This window comes from Lathyrus oleraceus, chromosome 5, assembly GCF_024323335.1.
Source record: "Lathyrus oleraceus cultivar Zhongwan6 chromosome 5, CAAS_Psat_ZW6_1.0, whole genome shotgun sequence".
NCBI classification, from domain to species: domain Eukaryota; kingdom Viridiplantae; phylum Streptophyta; class Magnoliopsida; order Fabales; family Fabaceae; genus Lathyrus; species Lathyrus oleraceus.
Window position 1 is genome coordinate 641,764,280 of NC_066583.1, and position 25,232 is coordinate 641,789,511.

Sequence of the window (25,232 nt, forward strand, 5' to 3'; positions counted from 1 at the left end):
TATATTAATATTTATATTTTCTTAGTTTCTCTTATGTTAAATATCCGAATGTTATTTTATACAATTTAGACATGTGTTGTATTTAAAACACATTATAGTATTTATAAAAGATAATATAATACTTAAAAATGTATTATTTTTAAAATAATATATTTTTTAATTTTATTTATAATAAATATTATAGGATTTTTATTTAAAAAAGGTCATTTAGGGCCGTGTAACCCGAAGCCCATCTAGGGTCAGGCCCAGGTAGTAATTTTCGAGTCCATATTGCAATAGAGTTTTTTTGATCGAGTCCTAAAAAGCCCGAGGTACACTAGGCTCGGTTCGTTTAGGGTATGGTAGCCCTTTTTGACGACTTTAATTGTATGTTTTGGTTAGAGTTGTCAAAATGAACTAGCTCATATCGGCCGACCCACCAAGCCCGAAAAATTATAGGGCCTGATTAAAGCTCATATATTTCAGGACTTTTTTAGCCCGACCCTAAAAAAACCGCTACCCTTTAGGGCTAGCATGTATGGACTGTGGTTAAGTCCGCATAACTATAAATCTTTAAAAAAATATATTAATACTTGTGTTACTCCAAAATAACACATTGAGTTTTCTCACCTCACTAAATTATCTCTCTATTTTATTCAATATTTCTCTTTTAAATCTTATATATTAATATAATCATCACTCTTTGCTCATATTCTATTAGTTTATTTTATTTTAAATATTTGAGTATTATTTTATACAACTTAAACATGTATTATATTTAAAAATACATTATAGTATTTCTAAAAGATAATATAATACTTCAAAATATATTAGATTTAAAATAATATAATTCTTAATTCATTTATAATAAATATTGTATAATTTTTATTTTTATTTAAATTAAAAAACCGTTTAAGGCTGGGTAAGCCAAAACCCAATGAATGTGAGACCGTTATAGTTGTAATAACACATTAGAATTCAAAATTTCTACTATATTTTCTATTTTAATTAATAAAGAATGCTATCACATAGAACTGTTTTTGAAATTTATTATTGGCCCACAATTAATTTAATTAATAGATATAGATTATTAAAGTAAATCTCTTATATCCTATCTACCGTACTACATTTAAAATTTTACTTTCTTTTAATTTATTTGGATTTTATTTTAAATGATAATATTTTAACGAGTATAAATGAATAACTAAAAATTTATATCACTAATTAATTTTTTATTAATATTTTCATGATGAAAATTAATATAATATTTATTGCTATTTTTTCCTTTATATATATATATATATATATATATATATATATATATATATATATATATATATATATATATATATATATATATATATATATATATATATATATATATTTTAAGATGGCTTTTTTTCTTCCTAAAAATTGTTTATTAAATTGCATTATATATTCAGTTTAAGCCTTTTGGGTAAGTAAAAAAGTTATTTAATCTTGTTATAATGAATAAACAGAATAAACAATTAGTTCGTAATTATTTAGGAAAGCAAAAATTAGTGAATTACAGTGCATTCCACGAATAACCTTTTCCTCTTCCATAAAGCTAACAAAGTTTAGAAAGACATCACTTTGATCTTTTTGGATGAGATAATGTACGATCTCTTTCAATTTAACTAAAATTTATGAATCTAAAAGTTTGTATATTTCAATTTTTAAAATAATTTTTATTGTGTTATATATATTTATTTAAAAAAATCATAAAAACATTTAAAAAAATCTACTTTTTAAAAGTTGAAATAAACCTAAATTCAATCTTAAACTCGAAGGGTATTATAACATTTTCTTTTTATATTATATTAGCATTTGATGGTGTAGTTTAATATTGTCCCTGACCTTTGTAATGCTATAATAGAAACTCACAATATCTAAAACCAGTTCATTCTTCCTCATTCTCTTGTCTAGAAAAGAAGAAAAAAAGTTTACAAGTAATAAGAGATTAAATCATGAAAATTGTTGCATTTATTCTCACATTCTCCATCGTGTTTGTCTTCTCCAAGACAACACCAACAACATTGATCACTGAAGCTCAAATGAATCAATCTTCGATCCAGCTACAAGTAAAGTTTGCTCACTACACATTAATTTTTTTACATGCATGAATGTTTTTAATATTGATATGAATAAGTTTACAGAATGAAACTAGGAAGAGTGGTGGTAGCTGCAATTACAAAGTTAACATAAAGACAAGCTGCAATTCTCCACCACATACAACTGATGAAATCAGTATTTTATTTGGAGACAATAATGCCTCTGAGGTTCCTTTCTCTCTTGCTCTTTTATCGACTACACAGTATTGAATCGGTTATATATATATATATATATATCTAAACATGTATTTGATTGTAGGTTTATGTTCAAAGACTGAATGATCCTGATTCCGGGACAACATTCGAGCAATGCACCACGATTGAATTTGAGATATTGGGACCATGTATTGGAAAAATCTGCAAAATGTATCTATTTAGAAATGGAACTGATGGTTGGATACCAGAGACTGTTACTGCATATCATTATGATTACCCTCCTGTCATATTTAACTACAACATTGATATTCCTCAAGATGCTGGCTATGGCTACAATAATTGTAAATAATTAAGATTAGTGTGAATATTTCTAAGAAATATGAGTCTTTCTTTTGTTTCAACAAAGATACACTTATTGCTGTTCATTAATGGTTGTTTTGTTTTCTCTAATATGCTAGGGATTGACACTTTCAAAATTCAAATCTCCCCAACCGTTGTTAGGGATTTATATCTTTAGATTTCATGTATTCCAGCCATTGTTAGGAAGCGTCACTGAACTAAAACCTCCCTAGTCGTTGCTAGGGATCTATCTTTAGATTTCAGGTATTCCAGCCATTACTAGGAAGCGTCATTGAACTAAAATCTCCCCAATCGTTACTAGGGACTTATACCTTTAGATTTCAGGTATTCCAGCCATTGCTAGGAAGTGTCACTGAACTAAAACGTCCCTAGTCGTTGCTAGGGATCTACATCTTTAGATTTCAGGTATTCCAGCAGTTGCTAGGAAGCGTCACTGAACTAAAACCTCCCCAGTCGTTGCTAGGGATCTACACTTTTAGATTTTAGGTATTCCAACTGTTGCTAAGAAGCGTCACTGAACTAAAATCTTCTCAGCCGTTGTTAGGGATTTTCACTATCTTTTACATAAGAAACTTATCCCCAACGAAGTCATATTCCCTCTCATCTTTCTTCTTGACCTTTTGTCATGAAGCTTTTCTCTTTGTTTTCCAGTTGAAGAGATACTTATGTTACACACCATAACATACATTGCATATCATACACATCATGACATAACCATCATACAGCTGACCAAAGTCCTCCCCGCATAATACCATAAACTATCCTCAACAGATGATTTCATATCAAATTTATTTTCCATCCCATGAACAACCTTCACAAATACCCATCACTTCATATCACATTCATTTCATTCCCAATAGGGTGAATTTTTGGATATTTTTATTTATTTAATCCTCTCTTACCTTGGATGTGTAGAAGCCGTTGCTATCTAAACATTCAGGTTCGAGAAGATTAAATAGGGGCAGTTGTCATACCCCAAAATTCACCCTACCCCGATACAATTTTCATCTGATCCATGACCCTACTGCACATGCATACATTCATTATTTCTAAAAAAAATTAAAAAAAAAATTGGGTAACCGGTTACCCTAATCAGGGTAACCGATTACCCAGACCAAAAATTGATTTTTTAGCCATTTTGGGACTGTGTAACCGATTATCCTAATTAGGGTAACCGATTACGCTTGCGTAGACAGCAGAAATAACTCTGTTTTTTACACAGAGGACCATTTGGTTCACCCACTTCAACCCCTTTGCTTCCCCTATAAATAAAGCACTATCCCCACTCATTTTTCAAGCTTGAAAGCCACAAAACCTCTGTCCAAATCACATTCAAGCCCCCTCTTTTCAACCTAAACCCTAACTCAACCGAACCCTCTTTTCTTCTTTGAACCACCCAACCACCATGTAAAAATCCACAAACTCCACACAACAAAAACAGTAGCAAACTTGTGACCTTCACTTGCAAAAATCATTCACCACCACCACATAAACATACACCTTCCTTCTCTTCCATTTTTCTACAACAACAACCTAGTTTTGACACCACAACCTTGGTAATATTTTGGACTCAAACTCCTTGACATTTTTTGGTTTTGTTTTGTGTTTGGAAATGAGTTTTTACCGTTGGGTTGTGTTTTGAGAGAGATTGGAGTCAACTTTGAGACAAGTGTTTTGTTGGGTTTACACCCTTTTGGGATTTTTTTTTGCTCTTACTACTTTTTATCCACCATTTTCAATCAAAGTTTGTTTCTTGTTATCATTTATATTTATTGGTTGATGAGATCTATTAGATCATGACTATGGTTGTTTAGAGTTGATAAAACCTTCAATGTTTCAAACCTATTAATGATGGATCAATAGATCCTTCATGATACTTTGAGGCATTGATAGGTTGCCTCTATTTCAACCATGTTTTGGTCATTTGATACATAGATGAAACTATTTCCTTTACATTGTTTCTTGTTATCATTTAATATTTATTGTTGACTTATTGTTACATTTATTTGGTTGATGAGTTCTATTAGATTATGACCAAGGTTGTTTAGAGTTGATTAAATCTTCAATACTTCAAACCTATTAATGGTTGATCAATAGATCATTCATGATACTTTGAGGCATTGCTAGATTGTCTCTATTTCAATCATATTTGGGTCATTTGATACATAGATGAAACCATTCTCTTTACATTAACTTGTTATTCTATTTGCTTATTGTTATTCTACTAACCACTAACCATTAACTACTAACTTCTAACATTTATATTATTGCACTTTACTTCCTTGCAATTTATTTTATTGTTCACTAACCATGGACTTAGGGTTGCATAACTTTCTTTGTTACAAATCTATTGTTAGTTGATTTTTCAATCATCTTCAATACTCTGCATCAATGATAAGTTATCCCTTAATGTGTCATTTACATTCACTAACCATTATTATTGTGATATTGTCATTCTTTATCTTGTGATTTACTTTTATGTCATTACCTTGTAATTTACATTCAAGTACTTATTATCATCATCATTGTACAAACTCATCATGCATGTTTATTTACTTGTTATTTATTTTATTGTCATCATACATTAAAAATAACAAAAACATGATAAAATGATAAGACCAAAAATATTCACTCCACTCTTAATCAACTTGGACTTAGAGGATTTAATCTTATGACCTTTGCTTGGAAGCCTTCCTTTACTCTTTGTGATACTTTGTAAACACTTGGATTTTCATCCGTAACTTACATGCATGTTGTAAGAATGGCATCATGGCACCACCTTAGGGGGACATGTTTGTAAGACCATTATCCTTTGTTTAGCTTAGGTCACTTTTGCACACAAAAGACTTTCTCTTGGGCTACCTTACAATGAGACTCTTTAATTTCTTGTTTGTTACTTTGCATTCATGTTGCATAAGTCAAATTTCATAATCAAAATAAAACAAACCCTTGATTCAATGTCAAACGGCATTTTCATAATCAAATTCAAAACACTTAATCATTACGATTATTATTGTGCGCCACGAGCCTTAAGTGGTGAGAATGAAGCATTCTTACCCTTACTCTGATTATTTTGGACGCAAGACGCTTGACTTGTTGTCTAGAATAATCACCTCCACCCATAGACTTTAGTACAATATAATCACAAACATCCTTTCATAAAACCCTTATTCAAGGTAAAAACAATACAACTCATCAAACTCATTTTTGTGCCTTAGGGCATCATCCTGAAAACCCTTTTCTCAAAGGTAAATTTAACCAACACACAAACATTTTCTACTCCGAATTACGGAGCTCTGATTCCTCATCCCCGAATGAGTGATACGTAGGCACAAGGGCCCCAATCATTAGCGAGCACTATAATAACAAAAACACCTCCTTCTTTTCACACATTCTTTTGAAAATAAAACAATAATAGATAAATCTCATGTATGTAAAACAACCCAAATGGTTCCCATGGAGTACCATGGACGTAAGGAGTGCTAATACCTTCCCCTTACGTAACCGACTTCCGAACCCAAATCTCAGTTGCGAGACCGATTCCTTATTCTCTTTTAGCGCTTCCCATACGTGTCTCTTTTTCGAGGGTTTTATCGACTATTTCCCATCTCCTCTCCGATAGAGGTAAACTAAATAAAATTCGGTGGTGACTCTTCTGACTTTGCCTCTCTTTGGCATTCTCTTTAGTCCCGGTTTCGTTATCGTGAAATCCCAGTAGCGACACATATTATGGATGCAGGTGGGGTTTTGGTCCTTAAAGCTCATATGGATGGAAACTGAACTTTCAAGGCTGAACTGAAGGTTATGGAGCTTAGATGTCTTGCTACAGTTGCAAGTCGAGAAGAGTGGATATGACACTATCGTTTTGGGCATCTCAATTTTTGATATCTCAAATACTTGCAAAAGAACGGAATGGTAATGGGGTTGCCATTGATCAACATACCAGCTGAAAATTATGATGAATGTGTGCAAGCGAAGCAACATAAGAGTATATTCAGCAAAGATGCAGGTTGTAGAACCAAGAATCACCTTAAGATGGTGTATTCAGATGTGTGTGGACCAATGCAAGTAGATTTTATTGGTGGCAAACAATATTTTATCACATTCATCGACGATCATAGTAGAAAGCTATGGACATACCTAATTAAGAGAAAAGATGAGGTATTTGAAGTGTTTAAGAAGTTCAAGTCAATGGTTGAGAGACAAAGCAATCACAAGCTCAAAGTGCTTAAAACGGATGGTGGAGGTGAATATGTCTCAAAAGAATTTGAGAGGTTTTGTGATCAAGAAGGGATTGTACATGAGGTAGGACCACCTTATACACCACAACAAAACGTTGTTGCTGAAAGGAAGAATTGATCGATCATGAACATGGTAAGAAGCATGTTATAGGGGGAAGAACATGTCGAAAGAGTTATAGGGAGAAATGGTATCCATAACAGCCTATTTGTTGAATAGGTGTCTAACAAAGAAGCTTGAGAAGGTAACGTCATAGGAAGCATGGTCGAGATTCAAACTGAATCTGAACCATTTGAGATTTTTTGGTTTTATAGTGTATCGACATGTTCCAGGGAAGCTTAGAAATAAGCTGAATTATAAGGGAGAGTTGATGATACTTGTAGGGTTGTTTGATGTAGAAAACAGGAGGTTATGAACAACTGAGACGTCATTGTCAAAAAAATCAAGGAACAACAGCAGCCTGTAACCGGTTACATAAATGTTGTAATCAGTTACAACTTTGAAAATTCAGATTCTACAGATATGGGAAGTGCAAAATACATGTTGATGAATCCCAAAGTGAAGAGAATGTGAGAAGATCAATAAGGCAAAGAGGTTTGCCTCAAAGACTCCAAGATTGTGAGCTATTCCGAGGAAACAAAGTCAATGATGATGGTGATTTCATCCATTTTGCACTTATGGCCGAATCTGAAACCCGTTAAAATATAAGAGGCTTTAACTGATCCAAAATCAATTTGTTCTATGAAGGAGGACCTGTAATCTATTGAAAAGAACAATACTTGGGAGTTGGTTGATTTACAAGACGGAAAGAAGCCAATTGGTGTGAGACGGGGTTCAAAGTGAAGGCAAATCCAAAGGGTGAAATAATCAAGCATAAGGCTCGATTAGTTGCAAAAGGATTTTTGCAAAAAGAAGGCATATAATTTGAAGAAGTATTCACACCGTTTTCTAGGATTGAAATTATTAGGCTAGTTGTTGGTATTACGAATAACAACAACTGACCCATCTACCAAATGGACGTCAAATATGCGTTTTTGGACGGATTTCTTGAAGAATAGGTGTAGGTAGAACAATCCTTGGTTTTGTTATGAGAAACCAAGAGCTAAAGTTCTACAAGTTGAAGAAAGAATTATATGGTTTGAAGAAAGCTCCAAGATCTTGGAATAAGAGAAGTGATGGTTTCTTAAAGGAGGTTGGCTTCAAGAAATGTGTATCCGAGCATGGCGTGTATGTGAAGACAGATATCAATGAAGGTGTGATTATCCTTTATCTATATGTGGATAATTTGTTGATGACGGACAGCAACAAAAAGTTCCTTCATCAGAATCAGATTCACCTTCAGAGTCTTCTTAAGCCTTATAGTCGCTTTCAGACTCTGACTCATCTTCTGACTCTTCTTTAGACTCAAAATCTTCTTCAGAGGAAGATTCTTCTTCTGAGTCTGAAATATCTTCAGAAGTTAACTCAGGTGTTTACACTACACCCGAGTTAGATTGAGACTTGTTCTAATCCCATGCTTCTAATTCCTTCACAATGACATCTCCGTTGAATTCAACTTTGTTAGTGACAGGGAAGTAAAGCCTATAAGCATTTGTATTGTGGTACCCTACAAGTAACATAATTCTTCTTCTGCCATCCAACTTCTTTCTCTTAGCGTCTGGAACATGTTTATAACAAACAGAACTAGACACCTTCAAATGGATCATACTTTTCTTATCTCCAGTCCACTTCTCAAAAGGAACAATTTCCTTCATCTTCTTAGTTGGACACCTGTTGAGCACATATGTTGTAGTGGCAATAACATCTCCCCACAAAGTGTAAGGGAGCTTCTTCTCCTTCAACATGCTCTTTGTCATATCAAACAAAGTTTTGTTTCTTCTTTTAGCAAAACCATTATGATGAGAGGTGTATGGAGCAATAACCTCATGCTCAATTCCATTCTCCTCACACAATCTTCTGAACTTTGTAGATTTGTACTCAGCTCCACCATTAGTTATGAGAATTTTTAGCTTCTGGCTACTTTGTTTTCCTGCCTTCACCTTGAAATTCTGAAACTCGATAAACACCTCATGCTTAAACTTGGTGAGTGCTACCCATTTCATTCTCATGAACTCATCCATAACTGACACAAAATACTTGTTTCCTCCAAGTGGAGGTACTTCAAATAGTCCACACACATCAAAATGCACTACTCCTAAAGCATGTTTTGATCTTGGAGCCACTTCTGATGCAAATGAAAATCTAGGTTGCTTACCTTTTATGCATATCTCTCATGACTTCTTAGGCTTCACAATCTTAGTAATTCCATGTACCAGCTTCATAGAACTCAAGTTCCCTAAGCTTTTGAAGTTCAGATGTCCCAATATCTTGTGCCAGAGCTCACTGTCACCTTCATCACCTTCTACACTAAGGCATTTAGTTTCAGTTGTTTCCACATTCACCTTGAATATCTTGTTTCTTACCTGTTGAGACTGAATAATCATCTTCTGATCAGAATCATACAACTTCAATAGATTATCCTTCATAGTAACTGAGAAACATTTCTCAATTAGCTAACCTACATTCATCAAATTGTTTCTCATGCCAAGAACATACCAAACATCTTTGATCATAACAGTTTTGTCATTCTTCAGTCTGACATTGACATTTCCCATTTCTTCAGTATCTAGATACTTATCCTCGACACATCTAATTTTTGTCCTCTTTCTAGAGTCAAAATTAATCAGCCATTTCTTATTTCCAGTTAGGTGATTTGAGAAACCAGTGTCCATATACCACTAGTATATCAAATATCCACCATCGGATTTAGATGTTATCAATAGCACATGTTCGTCGTCAGATTCTCCTTTGGCTATGTTTGCTTCTTATGATTTCCTTTCCTTGTTTGACCAACAACTAGGAGAAAAGTGGTCAAACTTCTTACAACATTAACATTGAAACTTCTTCTTGTCAAACTTCTTATTTACCTTATGATGCTTCTTCTCATAAGAATTGGAGACTTCTGACTTCTGATAACCACCACAACGTCTCTTCTTGGCCTTAGACCAAGAATGCTTCTGATTCTTCTTACCACAAGATGCCTTCAGAGCCTACTTTACCTCTCTTTCAGAGGTTCTCTCAGTCAGACACAACTCTTGTGCCTTTAAACTGCTTTGTAGCTCTTCAATTCTCATGGTGCTCAAATTCTTAGAATGTTCAATTGCTACAACAATGTAATCAAACTGAGGAGTAAGAGATCCCAATACCTTTTCAATGATACTTGTTCAGAAAATGTCTCTCCACAAGATTTCATCTCATTTGTGATCAGAATCACTCTAGAGATGTAATCTGCTATCTTCTCATTGTTCTTCATGTTGAGATTCTCGTACTGCAAACACAGAGATCGAAGCTTCACCTTCTTCACTAATGCATCACCTCTATAGAAACATGCCAGTATGTCCCACACGGCCTTCATCGTCTTTGAATTAGTGATGTTCTCAAACACATTCACACCCACACACTGATGAATGTAAAACGGAGTTTTCTGATCTTTCTTCCCTAACTCTCTATACATGTTCATTTGTGCTTCAGTTGCATCAACTGCAACCACTTCATAAATGTCATTGACGAGATCAAAAACATCTTGAGTGCTAAACAACACGCACATCTGAATCATTCATTGATTCCAATACTTCCCATAAAATACTGGAAGCTTTGTGCATAAGCTACTATTTCCACCATTCAGTTTCAATCTTATGTAGGAATTCACTCAGATCTCGCCAAACACTTGTGCTTCCAAATCCCGAAGAATAAAAAAATATAATTCTATTATGACTCTGATAGTAAATTCAACGTGAATTCAAGAAACGAAATCAATCACACACGCCACACGTTCACTCGTGTTTCCCTTGGATCTGAACCGAAGCTTTAAATACCAATTATTGGTGCACAAAAGGAAGAAAATAAAGATGATGAAGATGGAAGAGAGAGAGAGAGGTTTCTAACAAACTCTAACAGAAAATTAAATTATATTATTGATCAATTAGTCTTTATTACAAACTAAAATTACACTTGATTTATATAATACTCAAAACAAAATGCAAATTCAAATCCAAGCTAGATTAAACTTAAATACAACTGAAATGAATTACTTCTAACAAGATGAACATGAGTATGGAAGACTTGGATACTTGAACTAAAGTGGTGTGTTAAAAGTATATTTGGTAACTCAAGTGTTGTAATCGGTTAACACGAGGATGTAACCGGTTACAGCAAGACAAATATCACTTGTGAGCTGAAGAAAGTGGACATGCATCATTGTTGTAACCGGTTAATGTAACCACATAACGGTTACCACTGAAACTGATTTAATTTTTGTAGCAGCGTTAATCGGTTACAGATTTGATGTAACTGGTTACGGGCCCGAATTTTCTATTTTTTCAGTTATGTAATTGTGTCTCATTCACTTTTGTATTGTTTATATAAATACCTTAGAAGCATCCTCATTATTATTAATGGATATAAAATATTTTCATCTTCAATTATTTCTCTCTTTCGTAATTTCTTTTTTCCCTCTCCACATTTTAATTTCTTCATCATTCCTCAATCTTGTAATTTCAAGTTTTAACAAATAAATAAATAAATAGAAATTGGAGATTAATTTTCATTTATCCTCTTGTGATCTTTCAGCAATGCAAAGGAGTTACATTTCGCACACACATTTGCTTCTTCCGTGAGACCGTTAAGGTTTTGGAAGAACAACTAATTTGTTTATTTTTTCTATTAATTAATTAATAAATTACTTTTCATTTCATGGTCTGTGTAAAAACATATTTAAACTAATATTTTAAAATCAAGCCGAAAGAGGAAATTGAACGGTCGAACAATGAATCCATTTTAGTACTACTATAATAATCTAAAATTAGTATTATTTTGTTTGTCCCTTCATATTCTAGTCATTGACATTAGATTCAAAGAAATAATTAACATCAATTGATATAAATTGATTCACTTATACTTCACTTAATTACTATGTTTACTGTCAAAAAAAGATTATTACTATATTTAATACTCCTTGAAGTACTACCTCTAGGTAGTAAGTGTGTAACCTCAATAATAATAATAATAATAATAATAATAATAATAATAATAATAATAATAATAATAATAATAATAATGTTATTTTGAGTCGCCGACTTGGCCATGAAGAGACCCAATAACAAGGGCTAAAAGGAAAGTCACATCGAATAGGTGAAGTCTTGTCTCAGCCAAGGACACATATTCATATCCTTAATCATATCTTTCATCACTGCTATTTAATCGTAGAGTTATCTGCAGAATGTGTTGGATCACACGCGAGCGATTATAATCGTCCATGCTGTATAAAGATCATATCATAGAATTTATGATATTCAAATTCATTTCCACTCTCAAACTACTTTTTACTCAATAATTGACTTGGGCGTTGAATTGCTAACCTTACAAGTCCACTCCATCTCCGTTGTACCAAAAGCTTGCCCCGTTGCTCCAAGGCCTCATTCTACCTCTCCATACCTTGTTTATTGTTCTCAAACGGAACATTGGCGTCACTAGTGGAAAATGAATCTTGATTCACACCGTTTTCCCACAAAAAATATTGATCTTCTTCTCTTAGATTATCAATCTTCTTTCCTCAAATCATTGATCCTCTTCTCGCAGATCGATGATCTTCTTCTCACAAAACACCAGACTCTATCTCGAGAAACTAAAACAACAAAGTATTGAAGTTATAGTAATGTCAAATATTACAAGATTCACCATTTATCATCAAGTCGGTCCTACAGCCACTGAGGCTAACAAAGCTCAACCTCCTCCTCCAATAGAGAATGACTTAGTCCTCATGACCTTTTTGTCTGCTCCTATGCAAAGAGATCTTGATCCTCCAATAATTGAGTGGGCAGTATTCCAAGCCTTACTGTTCTTCCAACCTATGCAATAGTTCTACAAAGGCCAACCTTTACAACAACCTTTTTCACAATTGCTGATGCTTTGACATGAGATGCTCCCAGACATTCAACAAATACAAACGAATCTAGGAGTAGCCAACCTACTGAATAATGTATCCATCCTAATACAACAACAAAATTCCTAAGCTCTGGAAGAAAAAATACTCCAAATTGAAGAGAACTTGCAATGCACTCATCTGAGAGCTAACGAAACACACAAAGTGGTATTGTGCAGACGCCACTGAATCATACCATAATTAACTTCAGTAGGTGTAACCTCACCACAAAGAGCTGTTGTGAAGTTGTGAAGTCATAACCGGAATAAAATACATCATACTCTCTCACACGATTCCAAAGGGAGAAATGACAACCATGTTCCACCAGAGTTTCACCGACCCCATAATTTACAAGCACACCACTCCCATAAAAGGGAAAGGTACAAGTCAAATGATCTGATCTCCGAGCAAAGGAAGTCTATCTCCGTGCGTATTCTCGACAGCAAAATTCCAGATTCCCTTGAGAAAAGCTAGAAAGTTACGCTGAATTTAGGGATCCAGATGAGCACGTCAAACATGTTAATAGTAGGTTAGATTATTATCACACCCATGGAACTATGAATTATAAGCTCTTCGTGCTAACCCTCAAGGGAGCTTTCATTGCTCGGTTCAAAAACCTCATAGACTAAAGTATAGACTCATTGAAGGTAATGTGTGATATGTTCATTGCTTAGTTCACCGCTCGAAAACGATAATGTTTTCCTTGGGAGTACTCAACATAATCATGAAAAATACGAAAGAAATCATGTGTGAGTACATTGACAAATTTACCAAAGTGGTGGTAGAGGTAAGAGGTTCAAACAATTAGTTAAACTGCTAGATCTTCAAAAAGAGTCTGAGATCAACATGCATGTTTAAATAAAAATAGGGTTGGATGGAGCTTGCAATTTAAGTGACCTTCTGAATATAGCTCAACTTTATCTCAATTATGAAAAAGATCTCCTAGCCAAAGAGAATACCTAAGGAGTGAGAAACCTTGGGAATGGTTAGGCTAAAAAATTGGATAATAATCATCACAGAAATGACGGGGAGTGAGGATCCCGATCCATAAATTTTGCATACATCCGTTAAATACATCAATGGAAAAATATGGTTGGAATAAGCAAAGACTGAGTTCAAAGAAGTCAGTATTAGGAACCTTCACCCGCTTAGGGAATCATTCAGGACAAACAAATAAAATTATCATCGTTTCCACAAAAGTCACGACCATGATACCAATGAGTGTGTCCATCTAAAGGATGTGAATGAGGAGCTGATTAAAATGGTTCAGCTCACCGTGTACGCTTGTAATAGAGACTAGAGAGGCAGCCGAGACTAGAAGAAAGGACATAGAGGATGTGATGAGTCCCTAAAGAATAAATTGTCTTCTCGATCAGAGAAATATTCTAGTTAGACTATCAGGCCATAAATGGATCCAATGGGAATAAAGACGCTAGCATTAAAGAAGAAGAAGAAGACCAGAATGGGAAACAAAAATACATTGTTTCCATTACTAGGGGTTTTCATAGAGGAAAAATCCTCCAAGGGGACTCTGAAGATAAGGATTGTTGAATTAATGAAAATCAATAAAGAAGAAGAAATAACCTCTAATGAGAAACCGAAAAGGCTAATCCACGAGTTCTGGGAAGCGAAAAGGTAGGAGGAATCCCAAATTAGATTTCTCCCTCGTGATAACAACAATAGTGAATAATTTTGATGTATCCAGGATCCTCGTTGATGGTAGGAGCTTCAGTGACATAATGTATGCATAACATTTTAAAAAGCTTTGACTAAAAAGAGAAAAGTTATGGCCATACGAAGGATCCGACCTCTAGGCCTTCAATGGAACCATAACTATTCCTTGAGGGTACAATGAGTTAATGGTCACCTTAGGAGAAGAAAGAGACATCAGGATGGACGACTTGTAGTTTCTAGTGATTCGCTTTAGAAATGTCTACAATTGTATCCTAGGCAGATCCTTCGCGACAATCATGGATGTGGTGGCCTTCTCGATCCCTGTAAAATAAAGCATCATAATTCCTATGCCAAAATGGTAACAATATGTGTTGACTTGCTTGAGGCACAAATGATATACAAAGCCTTGCAATGCTACTGATCGGGAAAATAACAAGTGTATTATTTTTCCTTTTATAGTAATAATGGGGAAATTCCCCGAATGTCGATCTCAAGGACTGCAAGTTAATATTGAGTTTAAATTATCATTCAATTAAACAAAAAGTATTAATTTGGTTTTTAGGTGTAAAAATATAATAATAAAAGTAAAGGTAAAGAAGGATGAAAATAAGGGTTTATAGAGAAAAAGGAACAATGCCAGGGAAGGTGTATGATTTATCCCTGTAACAACTCAGAGTCACTATTACATCAACAAATATCAATTACTACTAGTTCTTAAGGGTATTTTCTCCCAAGTCCTTGGTGAGAAAACCTTTAATCAATCTACCCTAATTTCCATGTCCATAGCCAATTAGGGTGAAGTTAAGCTGTATAATATCAAGAATACTCTAGTTCATACAGGGTATCCCTAGTCCTAGATGATATCTACTGTAGAGTAACCTTATGAAAACCTTATCAATGGCGATTCATCCTAATTGATAACCACAAATAAATCTCGATTGGTCCGAAAGAGAAAGCAATAAACACATCAAAAGGTTGCCGTAAAAACAATATTATAAATGCAAATGTAAACTCAAATTCGTTACAATTCTAAATCAGGGACACCCCTAGCATTGGGGGGTTTAGCTACTCATATTGTTTAAAACAAATTCAAGATAAAAATTACACATTACAAGTAATTGGATGACTTTGATCTTCAATCGCTCCCGCTCATGAAAACCTTCAGCTCTCTGAATGCCTTGATCTCTGTAATACTTGATTGCTTCACAATACTGTATTTTGCCGTATTCCAAGATGATTTTTCCTTTAGCAGAAGATCCTCTTTTATAGTGAAAATTCCAAGCAGCAGTTGGACATGTCCAAAAATATCTCTGAAAAAGTCCGACGAACAAAAGCCCGAGAAAAACTGATTTTTTGGGCTTGGGCTGACACGGGTGGCCGTATCAGCCTACTGTCCTGGCTGACACGCCCCTGGCATGGGGTGACAAGGCTGGTGGAGGCACCTGACACGGCCCGTGGCAGCTGACACGGGTGGTCGTGCCAGGCTACTGTTTTTCTTTACACGTCCTTCATTGCCTGACACGGCCTGTGTCAGCTGACACAGGTGGCCGTGTCAGGCCTCCTGTACCGGGGTTTTCTGCTTCTCTGCTTGCCGGAATCTCGCATTGTCTCGTTCTGAGTTCCCTGGTTCTTCTACTTGGACCTGTCGGACAAAAACACAGTTATCCCACGCATAAAATCACTAAAATATAAGTAAAACATGACAATGATAAAAATTCTTAAATAAAATGACGGAAGTAAAACTAACTTGAAACAAATCATAAATGCTTGCATAGTGTGTCAAAAGCCTCTGTTTCGTGTCAGATCAGTAACGAAAACTCAATGCAAATGGTGATTGATGAGCTACCATAAGGGAAAAGATAAAGAGAAGACAATGGAGATCAATGTAGCCTCTCTCACTAAGCAACTAGAAAAGATAGTAGTCAAAACAGCCAAAAGAGAAGGCCAGGTATCAAAACTAGTTCTGACTTAGGAGGTGCAAGGAAAAACTATGAGTAAGTTTATGGAACTTTGTATAAGCATAACCGGAGGATAATAAGAAATGACCACGTCACTTGGTTAAATTTTCTTTATCATATATTCATGTAATACTCTTTTTTTTCAAAATGAATTAATAAAGTTCATTGAATTCTTTTCTTTGTGACTGCAAAGGATAGCTACAAATCAAGGATGTTGTTGTAGCACCCTAAATCCCGAAACACAAAATAATACAAATTAAAGCAACTACACACATAGGGTGTCACTCAAACACAACACGAACATGCTCCGTAACAAAATTTATGTAAAACAAGCAAAACTTAAGCATATGTCATCACATACTCACCTTTACATAGGCTCATCGCAAGGAAAATAAATAATTAAAGAAACTTAACAACTCATGACATTACAAGTCCAAGTGTAATACTCTCATCAATAACATCCAAATAATAATAAATGACAAAACAAAACATTCATCTGTCCAATGTTATCGATCAAGGCAAAGAATTCTAAACATCTCATAAAACATGGAAAAGAAGAACAACCTCAACGTCATCTTTCAACTTCTAAGCAACTACTCATTTACCTGCTCGTTTGTACCCCAAGAAGGAGCACAAAACTACACAAACAATAAAGGGATGGGAAGATACTCATAATATATAATCGTGCAAAATTATGTAAGGGTAGCATAAATAAACATCAACCATCATTCAACACAACTCATTCACATACATCACTAACATATTCTCAATCATCAATATCAACATAATAATTCAATACATATGCAAATAATGACTGCAAATGTACTCAACTCAATAATGCACTCAGTAACATTATGGACAACATAGGTCGAGCTCGCTCCTGAATCCCCACCATAAGACCAGAGCACACCAAATCGCTACTATCACCATTAGTAATGCTTCAATTCCCATATGGAACCAACTACTCGCTCCTGAATCCACATCATCGGACCAGAGCATATCAAAACTGGACTGAAGTCCGTACACCGTGATGCATGATCTCAACAACATGAAATATCACCAAAAGTATCACCATGCAATTATCACCATTATGAACAACATCATTCTCCATTCAAAACAAGTGAATTAATTCAACAATAACATAATAAACAACATCAAACACATCTAGACATTGGCCAAAAAGTAGCCTAATCACAATATAACATCAAAAATCGGAACAAAAAATCAATTGCATGCAACTGAGGGAATAATACTTATTCTAGAAGGATGGTGGGTTACCCGTCACCCAAGTGACACTCATCACTACCCATGTCACCTTACACATCATCATTATGATGATCATCGCATACAATTATGCTTGAGGACCATGAAGGTCTACCCGTCAGGCAGCTGACGCCTGTTAACGCCTCCAAAACCATGATGACATGGACATCACAAGGGTGACGCCCATCACCCTAACATAGAACACATATTCTGCATTTTGGCAATTCAGAACTCTGATTTTCACTTTCCAGGCCCCAAATCGAACAACGATAATTGGGAAAATATTATCTAACAACAATACATCATTTACCTATTAATTAACATGCAATTCGCTCAATTAATCATGGAATTGACATGTTTTGTTCATCAAACCCACAACACATAGAAACGATAATTCATACCATTATCATCAACAAGAACACACAATTTTTATGGTAGAGCAGTGTCCAAATTTCACATAATACATCACACATATTATATAATTACAAAACTAAACACATATTCATCTATCATTCATCAAAAGAGAAAAAAGTAAGGAAAAATCTAATGGGAGCAAGGGCTTCCCTCAACCCAATCATATATTCTACACTATATTAGGAGTACTCACCCTATCTTTAATTTTCCAGCAAAAATGCACCTTCAAGCTCTGTCAATGGAAGTTTTTCTAAGCCCTAGCCTTACCTCTTTTCTTTTTCCAAAATTTTGGTGTACGTACTAACTCCAATTATCTCTACTAAGTCCTTTTTATTAGAAACATAATTCTCATCAAATAATAATTCCCACAATGCCTTCACTTATTCCTCAATTTATCAAAACACCCCTTTTGTCTCTAGTTTTTTTATTTAAATAATAATAATCCTCATTATTCTATAATTTCCTATTTTCCACCCAAAATTCCCCCCTTTTATTTTATTTTAATTATTAATCAAATTAATGATAATTCTAATTATTTAATTATTTTAGTATTTCTAGCCCTTCTACCACCCCACCAACAATCTCACTACACCTCACCAATGCCCCACATGCACATACAAATTACCATACATATTTCATTAAAATTCACCAGACACTAATTAATTAAATAAATACAAAATAATCTGATTAAATAATTTAAATTTTGAGGTGTTACAACTCTCCCCGTCTTAACAAACTTTCTCCCTCGATAATAACCTGAAGGAAAAAGATTCAGATACGACTGTCTCATATGGATCTCCAACTCCTAAGTTATGCTTCCACCAACTGGTCCTCCCCACTCTACACTCACCAATGAAATCTCACTACCACACAACTGCTTCATTTCCCGACCCTCTATCTGTATGGGCGATGCCTCAATAGTCAAGTTCTCTCTCCCCTGTACATCGTCCACCTGGATCATATGAGACAAATCTAGAATGTATCTCCTCAACTAAGACACATGAAACACACCATGAAGATTAACAACCGACGATGGTAAGTCAATCCGATATGCCATTTCTCTTATACTCTGCAAGATCTGATATGGACCAACAAAATGTGGAGTGACTTTCTGAGACTTCAAATCTCGACCAACACCAGTTATTGGCATAACTCACAAAAACACACGATCTCCCTCTTGGAACTTAAGTGCTTTCCCCCCTTATCATGATAACTCTTCTAACGACTCCACGAAACTTTCATCATCTCTTGGATAATCTTGATCTTCTCAAAGGTTTGTTGTACAACCTCAGGTCCAAGCACCACACTCTTTCTAGATTCATACCAATACAAAGGTGTCGTACACCTTCTACCATACAATTATTCGAATGGTGTCATTCCAATACTAGAATAGAAACTTTTATTGTAAGTGAACTCAATTAGAGACAAGTATATACCCCAATCACCTCCATGTTCTAGCACACAAGCCCTCAACATATCCTCCAAAGATTAGATGGTTCTCTTTGTCTGACCACCTGTGTGCGGTTGATAAGTAGAACTCAACTTCAGTTTAGTACCCATCGCTTTCTGCAAACTCTGCCAAAACCTCAATGTACATCTCAAATCTCTATCTGAAACAATGCTTGATAGAATACGATGCAGTCTAACAAACTTCTCAATATAAAACTCAACCAACTTCTACAAATGATAATTGTTCCTAATTAGTATGAAATGAGCTGATTTTGTCAGTCTATCAACAACAGTCCAAATGGAATCACATCCCTTCGTCGTCTTCGATAAACTTGTTAGAAAATCTATAGAAATGTTGTCTTACTTCCACTCAAGAATATTCGACTTCTAACAAGTCAAACAAGTACAAACAAACTCAATTACTTCCTTCTTCATTCCTGGCCACTAAATTTTTTCTTCAAATATTGAAACATTTTAGTGGCACCGGGATGAGTACTTAAACCACTCATATGCCCTTCCTCAAGAATACTCTTCTTAAGTTCTATCACATCTGGTACACAGACCATATCTCTGAACGTCATCACACCATTCTCGTCGATTATGAAATCACCTCCTTTCCCTTGATATATAAACACTAACCGGTCAACCAATATCAAGTCAACTTTATGACCTCCTCTAATTTCTACAAGGATACCACTTGTCAACTTCAACATACCTAACTTCACACTGATAGGAGTCTATTCACACATCAAACTCATGTTTCTGAATTGTTCAATCAATTCTAATTCTCCAACCATCATCATCGACATATGTAACAACTTCCTACTCAAAGCATCAACCACAACATTAACTTTACCAGAATGGTAACTCAAGACAAAGTCGTAATCCTTAAGAAATTCGATTCGTCTCCCTTGTCTCATATTCAACTCCTTCTGATCGAACAAGTAATTCAAACTCTTATGGTCGTTGAACACTTCAAATCTGGAACCAAACAGATAATGTCTCCAAATCTTTAACACAAACACCACGACTGCCAACTCTAGATCATGTGTAGGATAATTCCTTTTATGAACCTTCAAGTGTCTAGAAGTGTAAGCCACAACCTAACCATTATGCATCAACACACCACATATACCTATCTTCGAAGCATTTCAATACACAACAATTGATTCACTCGAATTCGGCAGAATCAAAACTGGAGCAAACGTCAACTTCCTCTTGAGTTCTTGAAAACTTTCTTCACAATTCACATCCCAAATGTAAGCTTCACCTTTTCGAGTCAACTCAGTTAATAGAAATGCCAACTTTGAAAAGCCTTAAATAAAATTCCTATAATAACCAGCCAAACCAAGAAAAGTTCTGATCTCCGTAACAGACTTCAGAGTCTCCCACTACAACACTGCATCTATCTTCGACGGATTAACAACAATACCACCGCTAAAAATTACATGTCCAACGAAACTCACTTCCTTCAACCGGATTTCACACTTGGATAACTTTGCATACAACTTCTTCTCATGTAAAGTCTGCAAAGTAACCCACAATTGCTCTGCATGCTCTTCATTGAACTTGGAATATATCAGGATGTCATCGATAAACACAAACACAAACTTATCTAAGTACGGATGAAATATTATATTCATGTACTCCATGAACACTCCGGACGCATTAGGCACACCAAACAGAATCACTGAATATTCATAATGACTATACCTAATTTTGAAGGCGGTCTTCAGAATATATTTTGGTTTCACATGAATCTGGTTATAACCCGACTGCAAGTCGATCTTACTGAACATGCAAGCACCAACCAACTGATCCATCAAATCGTCAATTCTCGTAAGAATATACTTTTTCTTGATCGTCAATTTATTCAGTTGTCGATAATCAACACACAACCTCATGCTACCATATTTCTTATTGACTAGTAACATTGGCGCCCCCCACGATAAAACACTCAGTCGGACAAACTTCTTCTCAAGCAACTCTTCCAATTGCTTCTTCAGCACACTTAACTCTGAATCAGACATCTTATAAGGAGCCATCGACACAAGAATAGTACCAAGTACTAAATCTATGGCGAACTCAACCTCATGCTTCGACGATAAATCACTAATATCATTTGGAAACACTTCAGGAAAACTACACACCACGAGAAACTCACCAATCACAACTTTGCTTTCATCCTTCATAAGAGCTAATATCGTAAACACTTTAGCATCATCCTTCACGAACTCATCCATTATCTTAGCAAACACAAACCACCCATCACTTGCATCGAACCCTGGAAATAACATTAACTTGTTGAAATAATTGATATGAACATGGTTAAACCATAATCAGTTCATTCCAAGGATGACATCCATTTAATTTAACGGAAGAAATAATAAGTACATCCCAAAATTCTTACCATAAATAGTTAGAAGACAATTCCAACATACCCATGAAGTGGTTAACGAACCATTAGTTAAGGTATCAATAACCATACTCCCACCCATATCAGATAATTTCAAACCCAACCTCTCAGCACAATCAAGCGAAACAAATAAATTTGTTACACTCGTGTCAATAATAGCAATCAATTAAATACTATTAATAAAACACGTACCTCGAATCAATCTATCTGATCTAGTAGTCTCTAACCTAGTCAAAGAAAAAACTTTCCCTCTGAAATAAACCTTATTTAGCTTCTAATAATTAGTACTAATGTGACCCTGTTCTCCGTATTTATAACAAGTCGTCCAAACACTCTTGCAGTCTACAATACGGTGACCTGTCTTTCCACAGTTGGAGCACCTCATAACATTATTCTTGCATTCATTAGCACGGTGTCCCAACTCGCCACACTTGAAACACTTGATAGAAGCGGGAGTCTCTCCCCCACTTGGTTTTTTCTCATCTAAAGCTCCCTGCTTCCCTTTGTCAGCTGGAGCACTATATGGTTTCTCATGATATTGGTTCTTCCCTTTCCTTTCACTAAGGCTCTTATAGTGAGTAGAACAAGCTCAGTTGTCCTCAAAATATATCCTACACTTATTCACCAGCATAAGAAATCGGAAAATATTCTGATAACTAATACCTTGCTTGATCTCATGATGAAATCCGCTTTCAAACTTGATGAACTTCGACCCCTCAATAGTTGCACTGTTGCAGTTGGACAAAACTTCACAAACTCTTCGAACCTAGCAGCATACTCAACAACAACCATATTTCCCTAATTTAGCTCGAGGAACTTGATCTCCTTCTTACTGCGCACATCCTCAAGAAAGTATTTCTCCAAAAAATGAACTTTGAACACAAGACAAGTGATTTCAGTACCAATGGCTTCTTATCTCTGGCCTGAATTATCCCATAAACTTCGGCCTCTTTTGACAACATGTGAGTACCGAACTGCAGCTTATGAACTTCAGTGCAAGCCATTACTTGAAAAATCTTCTCAATCTATCTGAGCCATGCTTGTACACCCTCTGAATCATATCTGCCCTTGAAAGTCAACGATTTATTGTAAGAACAAATCTAGTTTCTACAATGTATCTCTAAGATTTTGGTGATAACAAAGGATGAAACAAAAATGGTACCATAACAAAATTTATCTAAATGTGCAGGACTCTAATCAAAATAGTCAGATAGAAATCTATCAGATACAGATACAAGTTCTGAGATACCACTTAGAAGATACGCAAGCAGAAGCTCTGACTCTGATTAGAGAAAGCGCAAACTCAACAAGTGACACTCTGAAGTACGCACTCTAGGATCTGAAGCCTTGCGCTCCGAAGAAATCAATCAAAAGAAACTCTAAAGACATAAAACAACAAGAATCTATCTGAAGAAACACTTGCTGAATAGAGACTCTGATGTTCGAACCCGCTGATTCAGAATACTTAGCTATGAAGAATTTCACTTATGGAAAGAATCTATTTCAGGAAGAATTTTATGGCGCCCCAAAAATTATTTTGGAAAGAACACAGAGTTTAATGACTTTAATCATCCATCATTGCCAAAGATTTTGACATTCAAACACTCAACGGTTTTCTCATCACTCCTATATAAAGGAAGGAATGCATCACTAAGAACACACCTGAAACACACGAGAATACAACACTACTATTATATTCATTATGCATTCTCTTTCTCACACTATCTGCTGCTCTAAAGTGTTAACAATTCTTTTGCTTTTACCTTGTGTAATCTCTGCTTACCTAGAAGCACTAAGCATTATTGTAATTCTATTTATTTATTGAAACTCCCCTCAAGTGACTTGTGAAGTTTATATACTTGAGAGGACTAAGATATCTTTATTCTCTTAGATGATCTTTTGTGTAATGTTTCAAGCTTAGTGGATTAAGTCCTTTTTGAAGGTGAAATCACCTTGGCCGAGTGGACTGGAGTAGCTTTGAATTTCAAGCGAACCAGTATAAAATTCAGTGTTGATATTATTTGTTTCAGCATGCGCCTTATTTCCAAAAAGTTTGTATTGTCGTTAAAAACAATTCAACCCCCCCTTTCTTGTTTTTCTCTACCTTCAATCGGTATCAGAGGTTCGACTCTGTTATTGATTTTCTAATCGAACACTTAACAGTGTAGAGAGATCCAGGGTGAGAAAAACAATATGGCCAACACCAATGAAAGAGATAGTTACAATGCCAAACCTCTAATCTTTGATGGAGAAAAAATTGATTATTGGAAAGACAGAATCGAAAGTTTCTTTCTGGGTTATGATGTTGATCTATGGGACATAGTTACTATTGGCTACACACCTCATGTATCTGATGCTGGTATTACTATTGCCAGAAACAAGATGACAGATGATCAGAAGCGTGACTTCAAGAACCATCACAAATCCAGAACGATACCGCTGAACGCCATTTCCAACAATGAGTATGAAAATATCACCAACAGAGAAACTGCTAAAGAAATACTTGACTCTCTGAGGATGACTCATGAAGGAAATTCACAAGTCAAAGAGACAAAGGCTCTGGCTCTAATTCAGAAGTACGGAGCCTTCAAGATGGAGGACGATGAAGCTATAGAGGTAATGTTTTCTAGATTTCAAACTTTAATTGCAGGACTCAAGGTTCTGGACAAAGGCTACACAACTACAGATCATGTCAAAAAGATTGTCAAAAGCTTACTAAAGAAGTAGAGACCCATGGTCACCGCATTAAAACTGTCAAAGGATCTGAACAACATTATCTTTGAAGTACTCATTACCTCCCTCAAAAGTCACGAGATAGAACTTGAGGAAGATGAGCCTCAAAAGAAGAAGAACTCTGTAGCCCTGAAATCCATATCTGAGAGACGTAAATCAGAAAGGAACAAAGCCCTCCAAGCTGAAGAAGAAGACAATGACGACTCTGAAAAGGAAGACTCTGACGATGAATAAGAGTTATCCCTTTTGACCAGAAGAGTAAAACAACTCTGGAGAAAAAGAAATAACACCTTCAGAAGACCAAGACCAAGGGAGATCGCTTAGAATTAACTTCCAGAAGCAAATCAAACAAAGAGGTAACATGCTATGAATGTAAGGAAACATGTCATTACAAAAACGAATGCCCAAAGCTTAAGAAAGAAAGCTCCAGAAGAGAAAGT

General features: G+C 35.3%; 1 protein-coding gene across 1 annotated transcript; it reads left to right on the forward strand.

The window, feature by feature from the left end:
- Positions 1-1,967: 1,967 nt before the first annotated feature.
- Positions 1,968-2,784, forward strand: LOC127082623 (embryo-specific protein ATS3B). Its single transcript, XM_051022851.1, has 4 exons — positions 1,968-2,086; positions 2,150-2,279; positions 2,371-2,608; positions 2,726-2,784. The coding sequence occupies exons 1-4, from the start codon at positions 1,968-1,970 to the stop codon at positions 2,782-2,784; spliced, it is 546 nt and encodes a 181-aa protein (XP_050878808.1).
- The last annotated feature ends 22,448 nt before the right edge of the window (positions 2,785-25,232 follow it).